We start from the raw sequence: 18,054 nt of genomic DNA, 5'->3' as shown, positions 1-18,054 counted from the left end.
CCGCTTGTACACGGAGCAGGTGCGATTCCCAATCTGGGCTGTGGATGACCACATCGTCCAAGTACGCCGCTGCATACGAGCGATGTGGTCTCAAAATTTTGTCCATCATTCGCTGGAATGATGCAGGGGCTCCGTGCAGACCAAATGGCATCCGCTTATACTGAAACGAGCCCTCAGGAGTGGAAAAGGCAGTCTTCTCCTTGGCCAATTCAGTAAGCGGTATCTGCCAATAACCTTTCGTTAGGTCTAGGGTCGTTATGTAGCGAGCCTGTCCCAACCTGTCCACAAGTTCGTCGACCCGGGGCATCGGGTAGGCGTCAAATTTGGACACACTGTTAAGTTTTCTAAAATCATTACAAAACCTAATACTGCCATCAGGTTTTGGGACCAGCACTATGGGACTTGACCACTCACTGTGAGACTCCTCGATCACATCCAACTCTAACATATTTTTTATTTCTTCTGCAACTGCCTCTCGCCGGGCCTCTGGAATTCTATATGGTTTTACATTTACCCGAACCCCTGGTTCCGTCACTATGTCATGTTGGATCGTGTTGGTCAGTCCGGGTAAGGGGGAGAAAAAGTCTCTATTTTTCTGCACGAATGCCCTAACGTCACTTTGCTGTGCTACGGACAGGGAATCCGTGATGGGAACGTCAGGTATCACGGGTATCCGGTCTGTTGGAAGTGGGGACGTGGCCAGTAAAGTCTCTCGGTCCTTCCAGGGCTTTAAGAGATTTACATGGTAAATTTGGTGTGGTTTCCTTTTCCCTGGCTGGTAGACTTTGTAGTTTACCTCCCCCACCCTTTGGACAACCTCAAAGGGACCCTGCCACTTGGCTAAAAACTTGCTTTCTACCGTGGGAACCAGTACCAACACTCTGTCCCCCGGGTTGAAAGTACGGACCTTGGCACCCCGGTTATAGACCCTCCTTTGGGCCTCCTGGGCTCGCTCCATATGTTCCCGTACTAGGGGCAGAACGGCTGCGATTCGGTCCTGCATCAAGGAGACATGCTCTATGATGCTCCTATATGGACTGACCTCTCCTTCCCACGTTTCTTTAGCAATATCTAGCAGGCCCCTGGGATGCCTACCATACAAGAGCTCAAAGGGGGAATAGCCTGTGGAGGCCTGTGGAACCTCTCGTATGGCAAACATGAGATATGGTAGCAAAAAATCCCAGTCTCTCCCATCCTTGTCGACCACCTTTTTCAACATACTCTTCAATGTTTTATTAAACCTTTCGACCAGACCATCTGTCTGGGGGTGGTAGACAGAAGTACGGAGATGGGAGATTTTGTACAATCTACACAATTCCTTGGTAACCCTTGACATAAAAGGGGTGCCTTGATCGGTCAAGATCTCTTTTGGGATCCCCACTCGACTAAACACCTGGACTAATTCCTTGGCAATAACCTTGGCGGAGGTGTTACGCAAGGGTATGGCCTCAGGATAGCGAGTCGCATAATCCAGGATCACCAGAATATGCTGGTGACCTCGGGCAGATTTCACGACCGGCCCCACCAGGTCCATGCCAATCCTTTCAAAGGGGACCTCAATTATTGGTAGAGGAACAAGGGGGCTGCGAAAATGGGGCGATGGTGCTGACATTTGGCACTCGGGGCACGATTCGCAGTACTCCTTGACCTCTGCATGCAAACCGGGCCAGAAGAATCTTTGGGTGATTCTCTCCCTGGTTTTTTCGACCCCGAGATGTCCCCCCATTACGTGACCATGAGCCAGGTCTAGCACCATCCTGCGAAAGGGTTTGGGAACCAGTAGCTGTTCTACCTCTTCCTCTCCATGTTTTATCACCCGATATAACAAATTGTTTTTAATTGCCATGTAGGGAAAGGACACCACCCAATTAGGATCCACCGGTTCCCCATCCAACACCTTAACATTTTCCCTGGCATTCATGAGGGTGGGCTCTCGCAGCTGCTCGGTACAGAAATCCTCCCTCCTGACCTCCAAGTCGGGTACCACATTTTGGCTACTCTCCATGTCAGGGTCAGGCGAGGTTTCCTGTTCGTTACCCTCAGGCTGGGTGCTAGCTTCTAAGTCCTCCGGTTCCCCAGCCATGGCAGGGAATGGTGGAGGATCTCCGGCCTCCTCGATCCCACCAACAGCCTGCCCTTCCCTTTGGCAAAACGGGTCTGGTGAGAGTTCCCGTGTTTCCCCAGTAGGGGGAGCGCTATCTACGGGCCTCCCTTCACTCTCCCATAACTTCCAAAAATGAGGAAAGTCTCTCCCCACTAAGGCTTCATGGAGCAGTGAAGGTACCACCCCCACTGAATGTGTTACACAGCCCCAGGGGGTATCAACCTCAACCACCGCTGTCTGGTAGTCCCGAGTGTCCCCATGGATGCATATTACCCCAATACAACTGGGGTGTAGTTTTGCGGGGTCTACACACGCACTCCTGACTAAGGTCACCACACTACCAGAGTCTAGCAGGGCTGTAAGAGGCTTGCCATCTATTGAAATAACGCACATTTGTTTTTCAAGGCGACTCTGACTTGTCGCAACACATGCGACCTGTGCAAACAGAGAAATGCGTCTTACCCTATCAACATAATCACATTGCATAGGTTCATCATTTAGAGGGCAATCTGCAGCAATATGGCCTAATGCATGGCAACGAAAACACCGTATTTGCCCTACCCCCAGTCCTTTTAACGGTCCCAAAAACCTTCCTGGCTTCTTTGGCCAGTCTCCAGGTCTAGGACCTACCGTCTCATCTGCTGTAACAACAGTCTTATCCACTCTCCCCAAACTCTTGAACCCCGGAACAGTCTTACCCGAACCGTTGGGAGATCTTGCACCCCGAGACACACCGAAGTGGGGCGTAGGTGGGTTTATCAAGTCCTCAGTAGCACTGTACCTCTCCACTAGGTCCACCATTTGGGCTGCAGTGTTGGGGTCCCCCTGTCCGACCCACTTTCTCAGGGTAGCAGGGAGCGCACGCAGGTACCGGTCCATTACCACACGCTCCACAATCTGGGGGCTGGTCAGAGTCTCTGGCTGCAACCACTTCCTGGTGAGGTGGACCAGGTCAAACATTTGTGACCGAGGTGGCTTGTTGCTGGAATAGGACCACTGATGCACGCGCTGGGCCCGGACTGCCATGGTGACACCCAAGCGTGCGAGTATTTCTGTCTTTAGAGTCTCATAGTCCTGGGCCTTATCTGGTTCTAGGTCAAAATAGGCCTTTTGGGGTTCTCCTGTTAGGAATGGGGCCAATAGTCCCGCCCACTGCTCTTTTGGCCATCCTTCGCGGTCAGCGACTCTCTCGAAAGTCGCCATGTACGCCTCAACATCATCCGCCGGTGTCATCTTTTGCAGGTGGTAGGAAGCACGTACAATCTTTGGTTCCGCTAACACCGGAGGTGCGGACCCCTTTTTCAGTTCCACCAGAGCTTCGGCGAACTGTCGGTTCATCTCCTGCTGGGCAGCGTGTTGTGCTGCAACGGCCTCTGCGACTTGGCGGTGTTGTGCTGCAACGGCCTCTGCGACTTGGCGATGTTGTGCTGCAGCGGCCTCTGCGACTTGGCGGTTTATCTCCTGCTGGGCAGCCTGTTGTGCTGCAGCGGCCTCTGCGACTTGGCGGTTGGTTTCCCGCTGGGCTGCATTGGCCTGTAGCAGGGCCTTTAATATTTCTTCCATTTTCAGAAAAGTGCCCGCTGAATCCACCACGTGTGAGGGATTAGCTCGTGGGGATCACCTTTTCTGAAATCACAGTCTGTAAGCAGGCACTTTCTTTTAAGTCTGGCGGATGCCAGATTTTATTTATAAACGGTTTGCAGATTAAAATAAACAAAACAGTAAATTAAATCCTTGCCGTCCGGCGCTAAACTAAACAAACAGGATCTCCTCTCTATACAGTGTGGGGCTAGTCCCTGACACCCACAAAACATGTATTAAAGCAAACCTTTTCAGTCCAGCACTCAGCGCTCCCCTCACTCAGGTCCCTTCCTGAGTTTCAAGCCAGAGCCCTGTTGTGCTCTCTTCCTGGACATTTAAAGTCCAGCTGATTGTGGACTCCAGTGGACCCAAACATCCGGACCGGAATCCTAGCCAGGCCCAGAGACTGTAAAACCCGGAATGGATTCCGGTTCAGTCTCTCATAATAGAACGTATGCGAGGTGAAATGTACCTATGATCATGTATCGCACCTCGCATACTGTCACACCAGCCATACTCTGCAATACTGTGCAATACCCGTCAATACCCGACCATACTCAGTGATACCCAGCCATACTCTGCAATACTCAGCGATACCCAACCGTACCCAGCCATACTTGGTGATACCCAGCCATACCCAGCCATACTCGACTATACCCAGCCATACTCAGCCATGCTCAGCCATAGTCGGCTGTACTCAGTTGTACTCTGCCTCTGTATGAAAGTCTCACACATGTGGTATCGCCATACTCAGAAGGAGTAGGAGAATCTATTTTGGGGTGTCATTTTTGGTATGGTCATGCTATGTGTTAGAAATATTTTATAAATGGACAACTTTGTGTTTTAAAAAAATGTGTTTTAACCACTTCCTAGCCGTCATTTGATGTCCTTGACTTTGTGCAGGGATATCTGAATGATGCCTGCAGCTATAGGCATCATTCAGATATCAGCTTTTTCAGCCGGTGATTCCCTACACCATAAGAATGATCATAGCGTCTGTTCTGCCGCTTAATCATTCTTACGGAAGGCGAGAGGGGATGCCCCCTCCTTCCGCCGCTCTCCGGTGCTTCTAATGACTCACTGCTACAATCGAAGCCAGGATCATTTTTTTATTTTTTTTATTTCAGGCTTCCCAGCCTAGAGGTCATATTCCCAATACAAGGGATGTTTACATTCCATGTAATAGGAATAAAAGTGATCAGAAAATGTATTTTTGGAAAAAAAAGTGTCAAACTAAAATAAATAAAGTAAAATGAACAATAATAAAAAAAAATTAAAGCGCTCCTGTCCCCGTGTGCTCGCATGCAGAAGCATCCTCATACGTAAGTCTTGCCCACATATGGAGACGGTGTTCAAATCACACATGTGAAGTATCGCTGCGAACGTTACAGCAAGAGGAATAATTTTGGCCCTAGAACTCCTCTGTAACTCAAAACATGTAACCAGTAAAAAAAATTAAAATGTCACCTATGGGGATTTTTAAGTAGCAAAGTTTGGCACCATTCCACGAGCGTGTGCAATTTTGAAGGGTGACATGTTATGTATCTATTTACTCGGCGTAACTTCATCTTTCACATTATGCAAAAACATTGGGCTAACTTTACTGTTTTTTATTTAAAGCACAAAACATATTTTTTCCCAAAAAAAATGGGTTCGAAAACTTGCTGCGCAAACGCCTGAAGGTGCTCCCTGCATGTTGGGCCTCTGTATGCAGCCACGCTGTGTAAAAGTCTCATGCATTTGGTATCGCCATACTCGGGAGTAATAGCAGAATGTGTTTTGGGGTGTAATTTGTGGAATGCATATGCTGTGTGTGAGAAATAACCTGCTAATATTAAAATTCTGTGGAAAAAAAAACAATCTTGATTTTGCAAAGAATTGTGGGAAAAAAATACAACTTCAAAAACCTTACCATGCCTCTTTCTAAATACCTTGGAATGTCTTCTTTCCAAAAGGGGTCATTTGGTGGGTATTTGTACTTTTCTGGCATGTTAGGGTCTCAAGAAATTAGATAGGCCGTCAGTACTTCAGGTGTGACCAATTTTCAGATATTGGCACCATAGCTTGTGGACGCTATAACTTTCACACAGACCAAATAATATACACCAATTTGTAATTATTTTTACCAAAGATATGTAGCAGTATACATTTTGGCCCAAATTTATTAAGACAAATTACTAATTTGCTCAATTTTATAACAGAAAAAAAGAAAATTAAATTTTTTCACTTAATTTTCAGTCTTTTTTCTTTTATAGCGCAAAAATAAAAACCCAACAGTGATTAAATACCACCAAAAGAAAGCTCTATTTGTGTGAAAAAAGGACACAAATTTCATATGGGTACAGTGTTGTCATTCAAAATGTGAGAGCACCGAAAGCTGAAAATTCGTCTGGTTAGGAAGGCGGTTTAAGTGCCCAGTGGTCAAGTGGTTAAAAGTCAACAAAGTATTACCATGTTTAAAAAGCTAAGTGAGCATTCACTTTACAAAGTATAAGTAGAGTACAAACATTCCAAATACACTCCGTACCAATACTGCATAATAATGTCTTTATGTGATTATGGGGGTTATTTACTGAAGGCGAATTCACTTTGCACTACAAGTGCAAACTACAAGTGCAAAGTGCACTTGAAATTGCACTGAAAGTGCACTTGGAAGTACAGTAGCTGTAGATCCGAGGGGGACATGCAAGGAAAATAAAACAGCATTTTAGCTTGCACATGATTGGATAACAAAATCAGCAGCGCTTCCCCTCATTTCAGATCTACCCCTCAGATTTACAGCGACTGCACTTCCAAGTGCACTTTCAGTGCAATTTCAAGTGCACTTTGCACTTGTAGTTTGCACTTGTAGTGCAATGTAGATTTTTCTCTGTAAATCACCCCCAATAAAATACTGGCTGCCCCACTTTTCTTAAAAAATGCATAGAAACAAATGGGGCAGATTTTTAAAGCAGTGAATGTGACATTCACTGCATGGTAATCTGTCTGCTTTATGTGTTTAATTACACAGTAAATGATTGGTCACAGTGAATGCTCGGCAAATGTCACATTTACTTTTTAACACACTATTTAACACATTATTAACACATGTATTTACATTTGACTGGATACAATAACTTATACAGTATATCTAAAAATATATAAACTATAGATTACCATCAATATTACCCTAATATACCCCCCTCCTCTTAATTACTAAGGCATAATGTCAAAGTATAAATAGCTTCTGGACAAAAATGAAGCAAAGAAGAATTAAAAACTTAGGAAGTTCAAAAAATATATTTTATTGTGCGCAATTTCCTGATGTCGGAGAACTTTAACATTTTGGCACCTTTAATTTGCTACAAATACAATTGGAGTAGTTCATCGTCATTATTAATAATGCAGATTTAAAAAAATGTTTAAACACTGATATTAAACCATCAATGAATTTTAGAGCAGCAAAGGAATCCTAATTGATGTGTTATTACTGTTGATTATTTTTGCACATATTTTGCACCAATGTTGCTGAAAATTGAGTCTCGGAATCAGGTAGTCTTAAAAAAAATACATTTTTCATAATAAAATAAAAACATTACAAAAAGGTAAACATCCCAATATTAATTTATAACTTACAAAAAAGAAAAGAATGCAACACCTAAAAAACACAGTTTAATAAATAAAAGCCTGAATGACCAGTTATTATTAACTTAACCCAAAAGATAGAGCTACACACAAACAACACTACACAAAAAAAAGGATACTTATACCCCCTAAATCCATTCTAGTTTCTGAAAGCTGTAATACAAAAAATTGTGAATCGGCTTCACTTTTCTGTGATATTCTTGGTACTACATTGTCTTGTACATATTGGATCTTCCCAGTTCAAAAGGGGAATATGAATACAAGAAATGTACACAATGGAATAAGTGTATAAAAGTCTATACAGTCTATACAGGTAAGATTTTAGTAAGCTTCTCCCTTTGTTCATGGTGTCTCCTGTTCCTACTCTTTTTAATCTCTTGGACGTGTTTCCACTTTGCTCCACCTTTATTGCGTTGTCTCTTCTTTTCCTTGTGCCACATTTGCTCACAATACTCATCCATACTGAAGGTAGGACTGCTTAAAAGTTGCAGATAGTCTTTATACCTCAGCCTTGACTCGGGCATTATATCACGACTTTTGCCCTCCTCATCCTCCATCTTCTGTGTCTGTTCCATCTGCTCATTTTCTATGACTTTTACATTGAGTTTTACAAGGGTGTGAATGAACGTGTGCTCTTGTGCCTTACAATAGTAAATTCCAGAATCCTTCCTTTGTAGACTACGAATCAGAAGTCCATATTCAGTTTTAATAACCCTTTCATCCAATGTTATCTGTAAAAAAAACATACATTTTATTTAATATTTATAGATATAGAAAAACATATTATTTTATTACTTTAACAAAAAAAAGGTTAACAAGTGAATTTGTTATTTTGTTTCTACAGAAGCCTGCAAAATATTGCATAGACGATCAGTGTATTGCAGGTGCAATATCAAGCTCCTTTACACTCTCCCTCCAACTTTCTGCCCATACCTCTGAATCGGCTTTCAGTTTGAAAGCTGGAGGGAGTGTGAATGGACTACAAGCATGCTCATCTGAACGCTCAAAGTCTATTGAAACTACAATGCTGCCTGCTGCAGTGGAAGACGTGACTTGTCATTTATTCATTCACAGATCACTTTGATTAACCGACACAACTGTGGGGGTGTGCACCGTCACAAGGAGGGGGGGTGAGAGTGGTGCTTAACATGTTACACGTTACACCCTAAATACAGGTGTAACATGTGATGTGTTCAAAAGGTCAACCTATCCTTTATTCAATTTACAAATATAAATGCATTTGAATGTAGTATATTGTTCTTATATTGCTGCATTTACTAACTACTATTTTAGTAAAAAGAAAAGCTGACATCTCCTTTCTGTAAATCTTAACAAACTGATTCTTGCCCACATGTGAGGCCCCGTACACACGACCGATTTTCTCGGCAGAATTCAGCCAGAAACTCGATCGGAGCCGTATTCTGCCGAGAAACCCGGTCGTGTGTACATTTTTGGCCGAGGAAGCCGACGAGGAACTCGTCGAGCCAAATAGAGAACATGTTCTCTATTTCCTCATTAGTCAATGGGGAAACTTGGCTCGCCGAGATTCTCGGCGGCTTCACAAGGAACTCGACGAGCAAAACAATGTGTTTTGCCCGTCGAGTTCCTCAGACGTGTGTATGGGGCCTGACAGTGCTTGGGTCTCATGAATGGCTGTTCAGACATGTAGTGCTGTGTTATTCGGGAGCAAAGAAAAATTCATGTGTTCCCTCATACTCCAAATGCTTAAGATATATTGGGGGGCTCTTGTGGCTGATTACAGCTCATGGGGTTTCCTGAAAAGCAGTGAAGGACCAAGAGGTATATCAGTCCATCACAGGTACAGCCAATAAGAAGCAGAGTGTATCATGAAGATCATTTAGCTGGATTGATCTCCTGCCTGATGGTATCTGCATAGTTCTGGTGTCAAACATCAGAACCTGAAGTGCACGTGGATTGCCCTCTCGCTAAGGTAAGCAACCAATGTTGTCTGTAAGAGGTATTCATTCTACTTCCCACACATTTTAGAGACATTCCACTCATTGATTAATAATATAAGGGGCATTCTTTTTTTTTTTTTTTTTTTTTTTTTTTTTCTTTTTTATTTTTTTTTTTTTTTTTTTTTTTTTTTCACTTCAGACTCTACCTCATAGAGTGCGGATATATGCTCATGTTCTACGTACCAGCCCATTGCATCTCTATTTTGGTTTTGCATCATTAGTGTCGCTTTTCTTTATAAGGGTTTCTCTTTTTTTTTTTTTGTTTTTTTTTTAATTAATATATTATTTATTTATTTATTTCCTTTTTGTTATAATTTTTTTTTTTTTTTTTTTTTTTTTTTTTTTTTTATACATATGCTATTATAACATGCGCATATACAATAAACCCATATAAACCCATATATACCTCCTCTTGCAAAAGAGCAAATAAAAATACCAAAAGGTTGACCATTTCAAATTTTTACCCCCCCTTACCTCTACCCCTCCCCCCCCTCCCCTGTCTCACCTTAGACATTTTCTTCAGACCTGTAGATCTTTCTAATTTTCTTCTAGGAGAGCGTTTAAAATTTTTCCCTTAGCTTTTCTGCGTAGCTCCAAGTTTTCTTGAAGATCCTCCAGTTTTCCCATTTTGTACTTAATAAAATATTATTGCCCTCTAAACCCTCTTTCAGTTCTTCCATTTTGTATGTTTCTTCGACTGCGTCGATCCATTCCCAAATCAGAGGGGGGTCTGGGTCTTGCCACCTTCTAGGGATTAATCTCTTGGCGGCGTTCAGGAGGTGCGGTATCAGTGATTCCCTGTACCTTTTAATACCTTCATCTCCCCCATGAAATAAAACAACCCATGGGTCCATCTTGATCTTTTTCTTTGTGATCTCCTCAACGCATCCCAATATTTTTTCCCAGTACTCTTTTATCTTAGGGCATCCCCACCAAAGGTGTGCCATATTTCCTAGTGTGCTACACCCCCTCCAGCAGTTCCCTGTCTGCCCCTCTTTAAATTGTTTTAATTTATCCGGTGTCATATACCAACCGGCAATGCATTTAAAGCACATTTCCGCCGTGCGGCTATCCACCGCGGAGGAGTGGGTCAGAGTCAACATTCTCTCTATTGTAGTCCTATCCCGCTTTGTGCCCAATTCCCTTTCCCATTTTTCAATGAATGGGGGTATACCCGGCTCCCCCATCTTTATTAAGATCCTATAGAGTTTTGAAACAATACCTTTGGATCTTTCCGTGGTACAGATTTTTTCCAGGTCTGACAGCTGGTCTCCTGACCTCAACGGGTGTGGGAGACCTTGGATAAAATGGTTAAGCTGCTGATACCTCCACTCATTGATTTCCATTAAGTTTTTATTAAGTTTTAACTCCTGCAGTGTTCTAATGTGACCCTCACTCATTATATCTCTTAGTTGTGCCGTGTCTTTTTTAATCCAATGCCCCCCCACTTGTGTCTTACCCGGTGCAAAAAAATCATTGTTTTTCAGTGCTATGAGAGGTGAGTTATATTCTTTCTCAATTTTTTTATATACTATATCCCATGTTTTCAGTGCCTTTTTTGTTATCTCGTGTAAGTTTATGTCCAGTGTCCTAAATTTGGGGGGGTTCCAAATTATCTTATCTAACCTTGTCTGTGATAATTCATTTTCTAAACTTACCCATCTTTTTTCTTTATTGAGTCTGGCCCACTCCACCACCCTTGTCAAAATAACCGCATCGTAGTATCTCTTAACATCCGGAACGGCGAGTCCTCCCTTTTTTTTTGGTTGCATTAATGTTTGAGAAGATATCCTGTGTTTCTTGTTCTTCCATATAAAGTTCATAATTAATTTATTAAGGGCTGAGAGTAGAGTTCTCGGGAGGGCTATGGGGATCATCTGGAATTTATATAGGACCTTTGGCATAATGACCATTTTGCAATAATTGATTCGTCCTATCCATGATATTGCTCTATTTTCCACCCTTTTTGTCTCTTTCTTAATTTCGTTTAGCAATGGGATAAAATTTATCTCGTACGTTTTTTTAATTGATTTGGCTAACATGATCCCAAGGTATTTAAGTTCACTGACCCAGTCGAAACGATGGTTTTTTTTCAGGGATTTTTCTTCTATCTTACTAACATTTATGCTCATGATCTTCGTTTTGGTGATATTTAATTTAAAATTAGAAATTTCTCCATATTCATAGCAAAGGCTTAATAGGTTTGGAATTGATGTTTTGGGTTCAGTTAAATAGAAGAGGACGTCGTCTGCAAAAGCTGCAAGTTTATGTTCCTCCTCCCCTATTTTGATCCCTTTTATTTTTTGGCTATTACGAATCTTGGCTAGCAGGGGTTCCATTGACAACACAAACAGCAGTGGTGACAATGGGCACCCCTGCCGTGTTCCATTTTTCATTTGGAATGTTTGCGAGAAGCTGCCGTTTATTTTAATTTTGGCCATAGGGGACTGATATAGGGCTGCCACCCAGTTCATCATCCCCCGGCCAAACCCCATTTCCTTTAAAGTAGAAAGCATGAGTCCCCAGTCTACCCTGTCGAACGCTTTTTCTGCGTCTATTGACAGGAGTAGACCTGGGGACCCCATTGTCCTCATTTTCCTGATAATCAAAAGTGTTCTGACGCCATTGTCTCTCCCCTCTCGCCCCTGGATGAACCCCGTTTGGTCTGGGTGCACCAATTTATTCATTTCCTGCTTAACTCTCCCGGCCAAAATCTTTGCGAACAGTTTTATATCCGTGTTTAGCAAGGATATTGGCCGGTACCCCGAGCATCCTTTCAGGTCTTTGCCTTCCTTCGGGATGACAGTGATAATTGCTTCTGAGGCCTCCTTACCTAACTTGTACCCCTTCCCAAGGCCGTTGAAGTACTTACATAGCCTTGGTAGTAGTATCTCTTTACATTTTTTGTAGTACATTACTGTAAAGCCATCTGGGCCTGGGCTTTTACCTGAGGCTGAGTTTGTTAATGCTAACTTAATTTCATTCTCCGTGATTGGCCTGTCCATCCCCTCTGCGTCAAATTGACTAATTTTTGGGAGTCTTGCTTCTTTTAAAAAGGTTGTGATCTTATTTTCTTTCTCTCCTATCTGCCAAATTTTTTGTTCAACTGAGTATAATTTTTCATAGTATAATCTAAATGTTTCGGCGATTTCTTTTGTTGTATGGGCAACCTCTCCTTTATCATTTTTGATTTTGTCAATGTAATTCCTTAATTTTTTTTTTTTCACCAACCGAGCCAGATGTTTGCTTGTTTTATTTCCCCACCTATATCTTTCCCCTGCTATTAAGTTGAATTATTTTCTTGTATCCTGATCCATGAGATCTTTAAGTTTATTTCGTTTGTTAACAAGGGTTAGGTATACATCTCGTTGCTTACTATCTTTTTTGTGTATTTGTTCTAGGCTGAAGATCTCGTCTATTAATTTAACTTTTTTGCTGATCGCTTCCTTTTTTCTCCTTGCTCCTTCGGAGATCAGGACCCCTCTTATTACTGCCTTATGGGCATCCCATAGGGTAGCCGCCGAGATTTCCTCCGTTTCATTGATCTTAAAATATTCTTCTAGTTCTTTTTTGACCCTTGTTACGCTTCTCTCCTCGATCAGTAGTTCCTCATTTAATCTCCAGCTTTGATAGGGCCTTTGATTGCCCGAGATTTTTATAGAAATACTAATGGGCGCGTGGTCAGAGATCGTCATGGGCTCTATTCTCGTCTCGACCACACCCTCCAGCATTCTATGATCAACTAAGATGTGGTCGATCCGAGAATAGCTACCATGCACCTGGGAGTAAAAAGTATAATCTCGTTGACTAGGATTAAAAATCCTCCATGTATCCACTAGCTGACTTCTGTATAAGCTAGCTTTGGCCTTTCTTAATTGTGTGTCCTGAGTTTCTAATGTCCGGTGTGATTTATCCACTTTCGGATCCATACAGAAGTTTAGGTCTCCTCCTAGTATTATCTTTCCCCTACTGAAGTCTTTTAATTTCCCCAAAATTCCCACAATGTATTTCATTGGGGAAATGTTAGGTGCATATACGTTTACAAGGGTATAGTCTTCCTCCTCAAGTTTTCCTCTCAAGAAGAGGAATCTCCCTTCTGGGTCAGTTAGTCTATCTGTAAGCACAAACCTTGTACCCTTGGCTACCCCAATTGCGACCCCTCTAGCCCTCTTGGAGATGGTATCTCCATAATACCAAGTGGGAAAGTCTGGCGAGTACATCCTGACGTTTGATCCTATTGTCAGATGGGTCTCTTGTAGGAATGCGATATCTGCCCTGTAATATTTCAGTTCCTTCAACACCTTATGTCTCTTGTATGGGCTATTTAGTCCCTTAACGTTGTATGATAGGCATTTAATTACTGGCATCCTCGTTTTTTTTGTTTTTTAATCCTCGATCTAGATCTACAATTTTCCTTTCTATGGTTCACGCTCACTTCTAATTGTCCAGGTGAGACAGGGCGTCTTCCCCCCCCCCCTCCATCCCTCCCCCCCCTTCCCCCCTCCCCCCTCCCCCCTCATTCCCCCTCCCCCCTCCCTCTTTCCCACCCTCCCATTTGGTCTATTAAAGACCACTAGACCAACTACCATGTCTTGGTCCAGATCGCTCTGGGTGAGGTTTAGAGTTTTCCTCCCCCTCCTCTATCATTTAGATAGGGGTGGAGGGGAACAATCTCCAATCGTCTTCCCCGTGACCGCCTGAGGCCCTCTCGGGTCCCGGAAGCGGACCAGGGTGATAGATAGAAACAAGGAGAAAGAAGGAAAAAAAAAAAAAGATACAAAAGAAAGCACAACACCCCAAGGGGGCCCTCAAAAAGGAAGGGTCCTAACGTGGCACAATGTGCCAATGGTCAGGGCTGGGAAGGGAAGATTGGAGAGGACAGGGGGGCCTCGGAATAGAGCCCCCCCCGACCCCCCCCCCGACCCCACCCCAAACAGATTTGGTGCCCAATGTCCAGTTCCCCGCAGCGCCCGCCAAGCCCTCAGGAATTCTTGACACAGTAGATCTCCCCTCTCAAGACCCAGTTCAACAAGCGGGAGAAACCCCGGGTGATTTTGATCCTTTTGAGAAAAGAAAGACCTTGCTTCGACGTCCTCTCCCGTGTCCAACATGTGTCCCCCCCGTCCCCCAGGATAGATGGAAGGAAAGTAAGGAGAGAAAGGCACCATCGAAGGGGGTCCTAAGGGGGCAGATTTTTGCCTAAGTAGGAGCCGGGGAGGTAAGAGAGGGGACGGGATGGGGGGTCTCCTAAAAGAGCTCCCCTTCTCCCTCATCCCTCCCCCCCCTACTCCCAACCCGGCAAGTCGGGGATCTGAATATCCAGTTTCCTGCAAAATTCACTTAAGTCCTCGGGGAATCTCAAGGTCGCAGATCTACCCTCTCTTGACCCTATCAAACATGCTGGGAAACCCCAGTTATATTTAATATTTAAATCCATCATCTGTTTTAGGAGTGGTTTTAACGACCATCTCCTAGCCAAGGTTTCTGGGGCCACATCTGTAAATATCCGGAGATCCGCCCCCTCAAAAACTATCGGGGGTTTCCCCCTCATCTTCTTCCATATTTCTTCTTTCTCTTCGAAGAATCTGAATCTTATTATAACATCTCTAGTTCGCTCTGGGGGCCCTCTTTTCGGGTTTCCTACTCGATGTACCCGTTCAATCTTAATTGGGTTGTCCTCTGTTCTTTCTAGTACAGGGTTAAATATCGTTTGCATGATTGCCCTGAGATCTTCGCCCCTCTTCTCTGGTATTGATTTGATCCTCAAGTTTTGTCTCCGATTTCTATTTTCCTGATCTTCTAATTTGTAGAGAATATGCCTCTGTTGTAATTTGATCTGCTCGATCTGAGTTTTTATTGAGTTTGATTCCTGTTCTTGTTTCTCTATTTGTTCCTCTGCTGATTCTATTCTGGAAAGCATATGACCAAAATCTGCCCGTAAGTTCTGTATCTCCCCCTTTATCACATTTTCCAACTTAAGCAGCATCTCTGCCATTTCTCCCTTTGAGGGGGACTGTGTATCTGCACTTCGTTCTTCCATCCTGCTGCTTTCCAGTCCACTTCCCCTGGGCCCTTCCTCTCCTAATTCTATAGATGTTTCTCTGGAGGTGTCACTCTGGGGTATCTTATTATCGGTCCTTTTGATTTTATTTGCTTGTTGTTGTTGCTTCGTTGTTCCCTGGCCCCCTGGGGCACGCGGGCTTTCCCCCCTGGTCACAAATGGTCTAATTGAGCTTGTCGCTGTTGTATTGCTTGGGGTGATTGGGGGCCCCCCTTTAGTTGATCTACTCGTCATTCTACTCATATTCTTATTTTCTCTCCTTCTAATTCTCTTCCCCAGCTTGACCTCTTTTTTCGAATTTTTGAGAGAATTGGCGATTGGGGAGAGGTTCCTTTGGACTGGGGTAATTCATGTAAAATGCTGGGATAGGTGGAGCAGTAGATTTTTTCTTTCCTTCTTTCCCCCCTTTTTTATGTTTTTTTTTTATTTATATATATTTTTTTTTTTTTTTTTAAAGGTGAATTTTAAAGGCCTCTTCCCCTGTTTGTTTAATCGTCTCCTATTACAGGACGTTGCCTAGTCTTAACCGGGGGGTAATATTCCGTCCGCAAAGAGTTACGATCAGGCGGAGACCCCCTATTTCCCTTTAAATATAAAGGTTTTGTAGTAGAGGAAGGGTAGATTGGCTATGAACTTCCTTCTCAGACCTTTTCCCGGTATTGCAAATCCCGTCCAGCCTCCAAAAGATTAAGCAAGACCAGTGTATGAGCCTGGCCTATATATAGCACCTGGGGTTTTTTTTTTTTTTCAGGTCCTATGTATGTAATTCAGAATAGAGAGGGAGCTATACCCGACAGTTCACTATGTTTTTTCTCCCCCCCTGTCTTCCCCTAAAATCCGTAAGTATGATCCGTTTTTCACCAACAGCCTCTTAGCTCCGAAATTCAAACATCTTCCGCCATCATTTATCATGTGGTGATTTACACTGCGTCTCTTCATGTATTACAGGTCCCATTTGACTGGCACACATCAATATACCTGACATTTAATATTCACAGCGTAGCATATACTTAATATATAGTGGATCTCCTCCTCAGTGAGTCAAAAGAATTCAATCAGTTCAGTCATGCTATAATTAACAGACTTTCTGGATCTTTTACATCTATTGCAACAGAGATTTTTCACAGCTTGCAGGGTACCTCTCTACCTGGTGCATCAAAGAAGGGGAGTACAGGGATGGATCCTCTAGGCTCAGCAGACCCACTGGTTCCACATACTCACATCAGTGTAGGTGGATAATCTGATCGTGGATGACAGGTGCCTCCTCCATCTGCTTGCCCCGCTTACCATACCTTCCCAGCTGATGGTCGTGGCTCCCATGCGTCTCGTGTCTGTCTTCCAGCATCAGCTGTCCTGCGCTGCGTATCCCGTCCGACCGACCCGCCGACCCTACCACACTACGGTAGGAGCGGGCTTGGAGATCCAATGCAGGGCTGTTATAGTGAGAGCGGAGGGGGAGCGGGGACTGCAGGGAAGCTGGCGTCTCTCCCCCTCATTCGGCGTTCGGCACGGTCCGTCCTTCCTCCCAGCAGCTCATCTCGCACCCCCACCCATGAGCGCGTCGTTCCTCACGTCCTCACGTGCACACGCACGCCGTCATCTGAGCCTGATAAGGGGCATTCTGACCACTGACCACTAGTAGGAAACATTCTTCTCATTGACAACTAACAAAATGTGAATTTATCCCCCCACTGACCACCAATGTAAGGTTTATTTTTTCTTTCTGAACACTAATGAAATTATAATTTTCCCACTAACCATAAATTTAAGCAGTGTTATTCCCACTAACCGCCAATGAAAGGGTAATTATTCCCACTAACCACAAATGAAAGGATGCATTACTTTAATATTTTTATCATAGAATACCCACACACAGAAGTAGTTTTAAGCTACTTATATTACAGGTTTTGGACTTCATGACAGTATATTTTTTATGTAAACCATGTTTTTAAGCTGCCAAACTGATACATGGTTAATCACTTGCTTACTTGGCACTTTCATCCCCTTCCTGACCAGTTTTCAGTGCTGTCACATTTTATATGACAGTTACGCGTTCATGCAATGCTGCACCCAAATACATTTTTTATAATTTTTTTAAATAACAAATATAGCATACTTACCTTCACTGTGCAGTTCTTTTTGTACAGTGTGGCCCCAATCATCGTCTTCTGGGGTCCCCCGGTGGCGCTCACGGATCCTCCTTACGTGCTAAACCCCCTGGGAGAAGATGCATTTGCATCTATAGACACAGAATGCCAGACTTGGCCCTACCCACTGGCGCCTGCGTCATTGAATTTGATTGACAGAGCCAATGACTGTGTCTATCCAATCAAGAGCAAAGAACCCCGGGCAGAGAGGAAGAGCGGGTCTCCTCTGAGGGATCGAAGGGCTCAGGTGAGTAAAATGTGTCAGAAATGTTTTCAACATAATGCATAGGATGCATTAGATGAAAAAACACGAAGGTTTACAACCCCTTTAATCACCATTGGATTTTTTCTTTTTTGCTAAACAAACAAAAAAAGACCAAAGAATTTTGCACTCGTGGGCACTGACAGGCTGCATTGATGGGCTTTGATGGGGCTGCACTGATGATCAGTGCTCTGATTATCAGTGTGAATGATTTCATTAAAGCCTTTCCAGTTAATGGCTCTCCTTTCCTCCCACAGACATGGCGTGGGAGGAAAGGAATGCAGATAACCGGCAAG

General features: G+C 43.5%; 1 protein-coding gene across 2 annotated transcripts in view; it reads right to left on the bottom strand.

The window, feature by feature from the left end:
• Positions 1-6,945: 6,945 nt before the first annotated feature.
• SEMA3D (semaphorin 3D) overlaps positions 6,946-18,054 on the bottom strand; it is a 252,611-nt gene continuing 241,502 nt past the window's right edge. For both annotated transcript variants that reach the window (XM_040343436.1, XM_040343437.1), the window contains exon 18: positions 6,946-8,040. In XM_040343436.1, the coding sequence (XP_040199370.1) occupies positions 7,615-8,040 (426 nt within the window). In that variant the 3' untranslated portion in view covers positions 6,946-7,614. The remainder of the gene's footprint in view (positions 8,041-18,054) is intronic.

The sequence above is a fragment of the Rana temporaria genome, chromosome 3 (genome assembly GCF_905171775.1).
Source record: "Rana temporaria chromosome 3, aRanTem1.1, whole genome shotgun sequence".
NCBI classification, from domain to species: Eukaryota; Metazoa; Chordata; class Amphibia; order Anura; family Ranidae; genus Rana; species Rana temporaria.
Note: the sequence above shows the minus strand (reverse complement) of the source record. Positions and strands in the feature narration are given on the sequence as shown.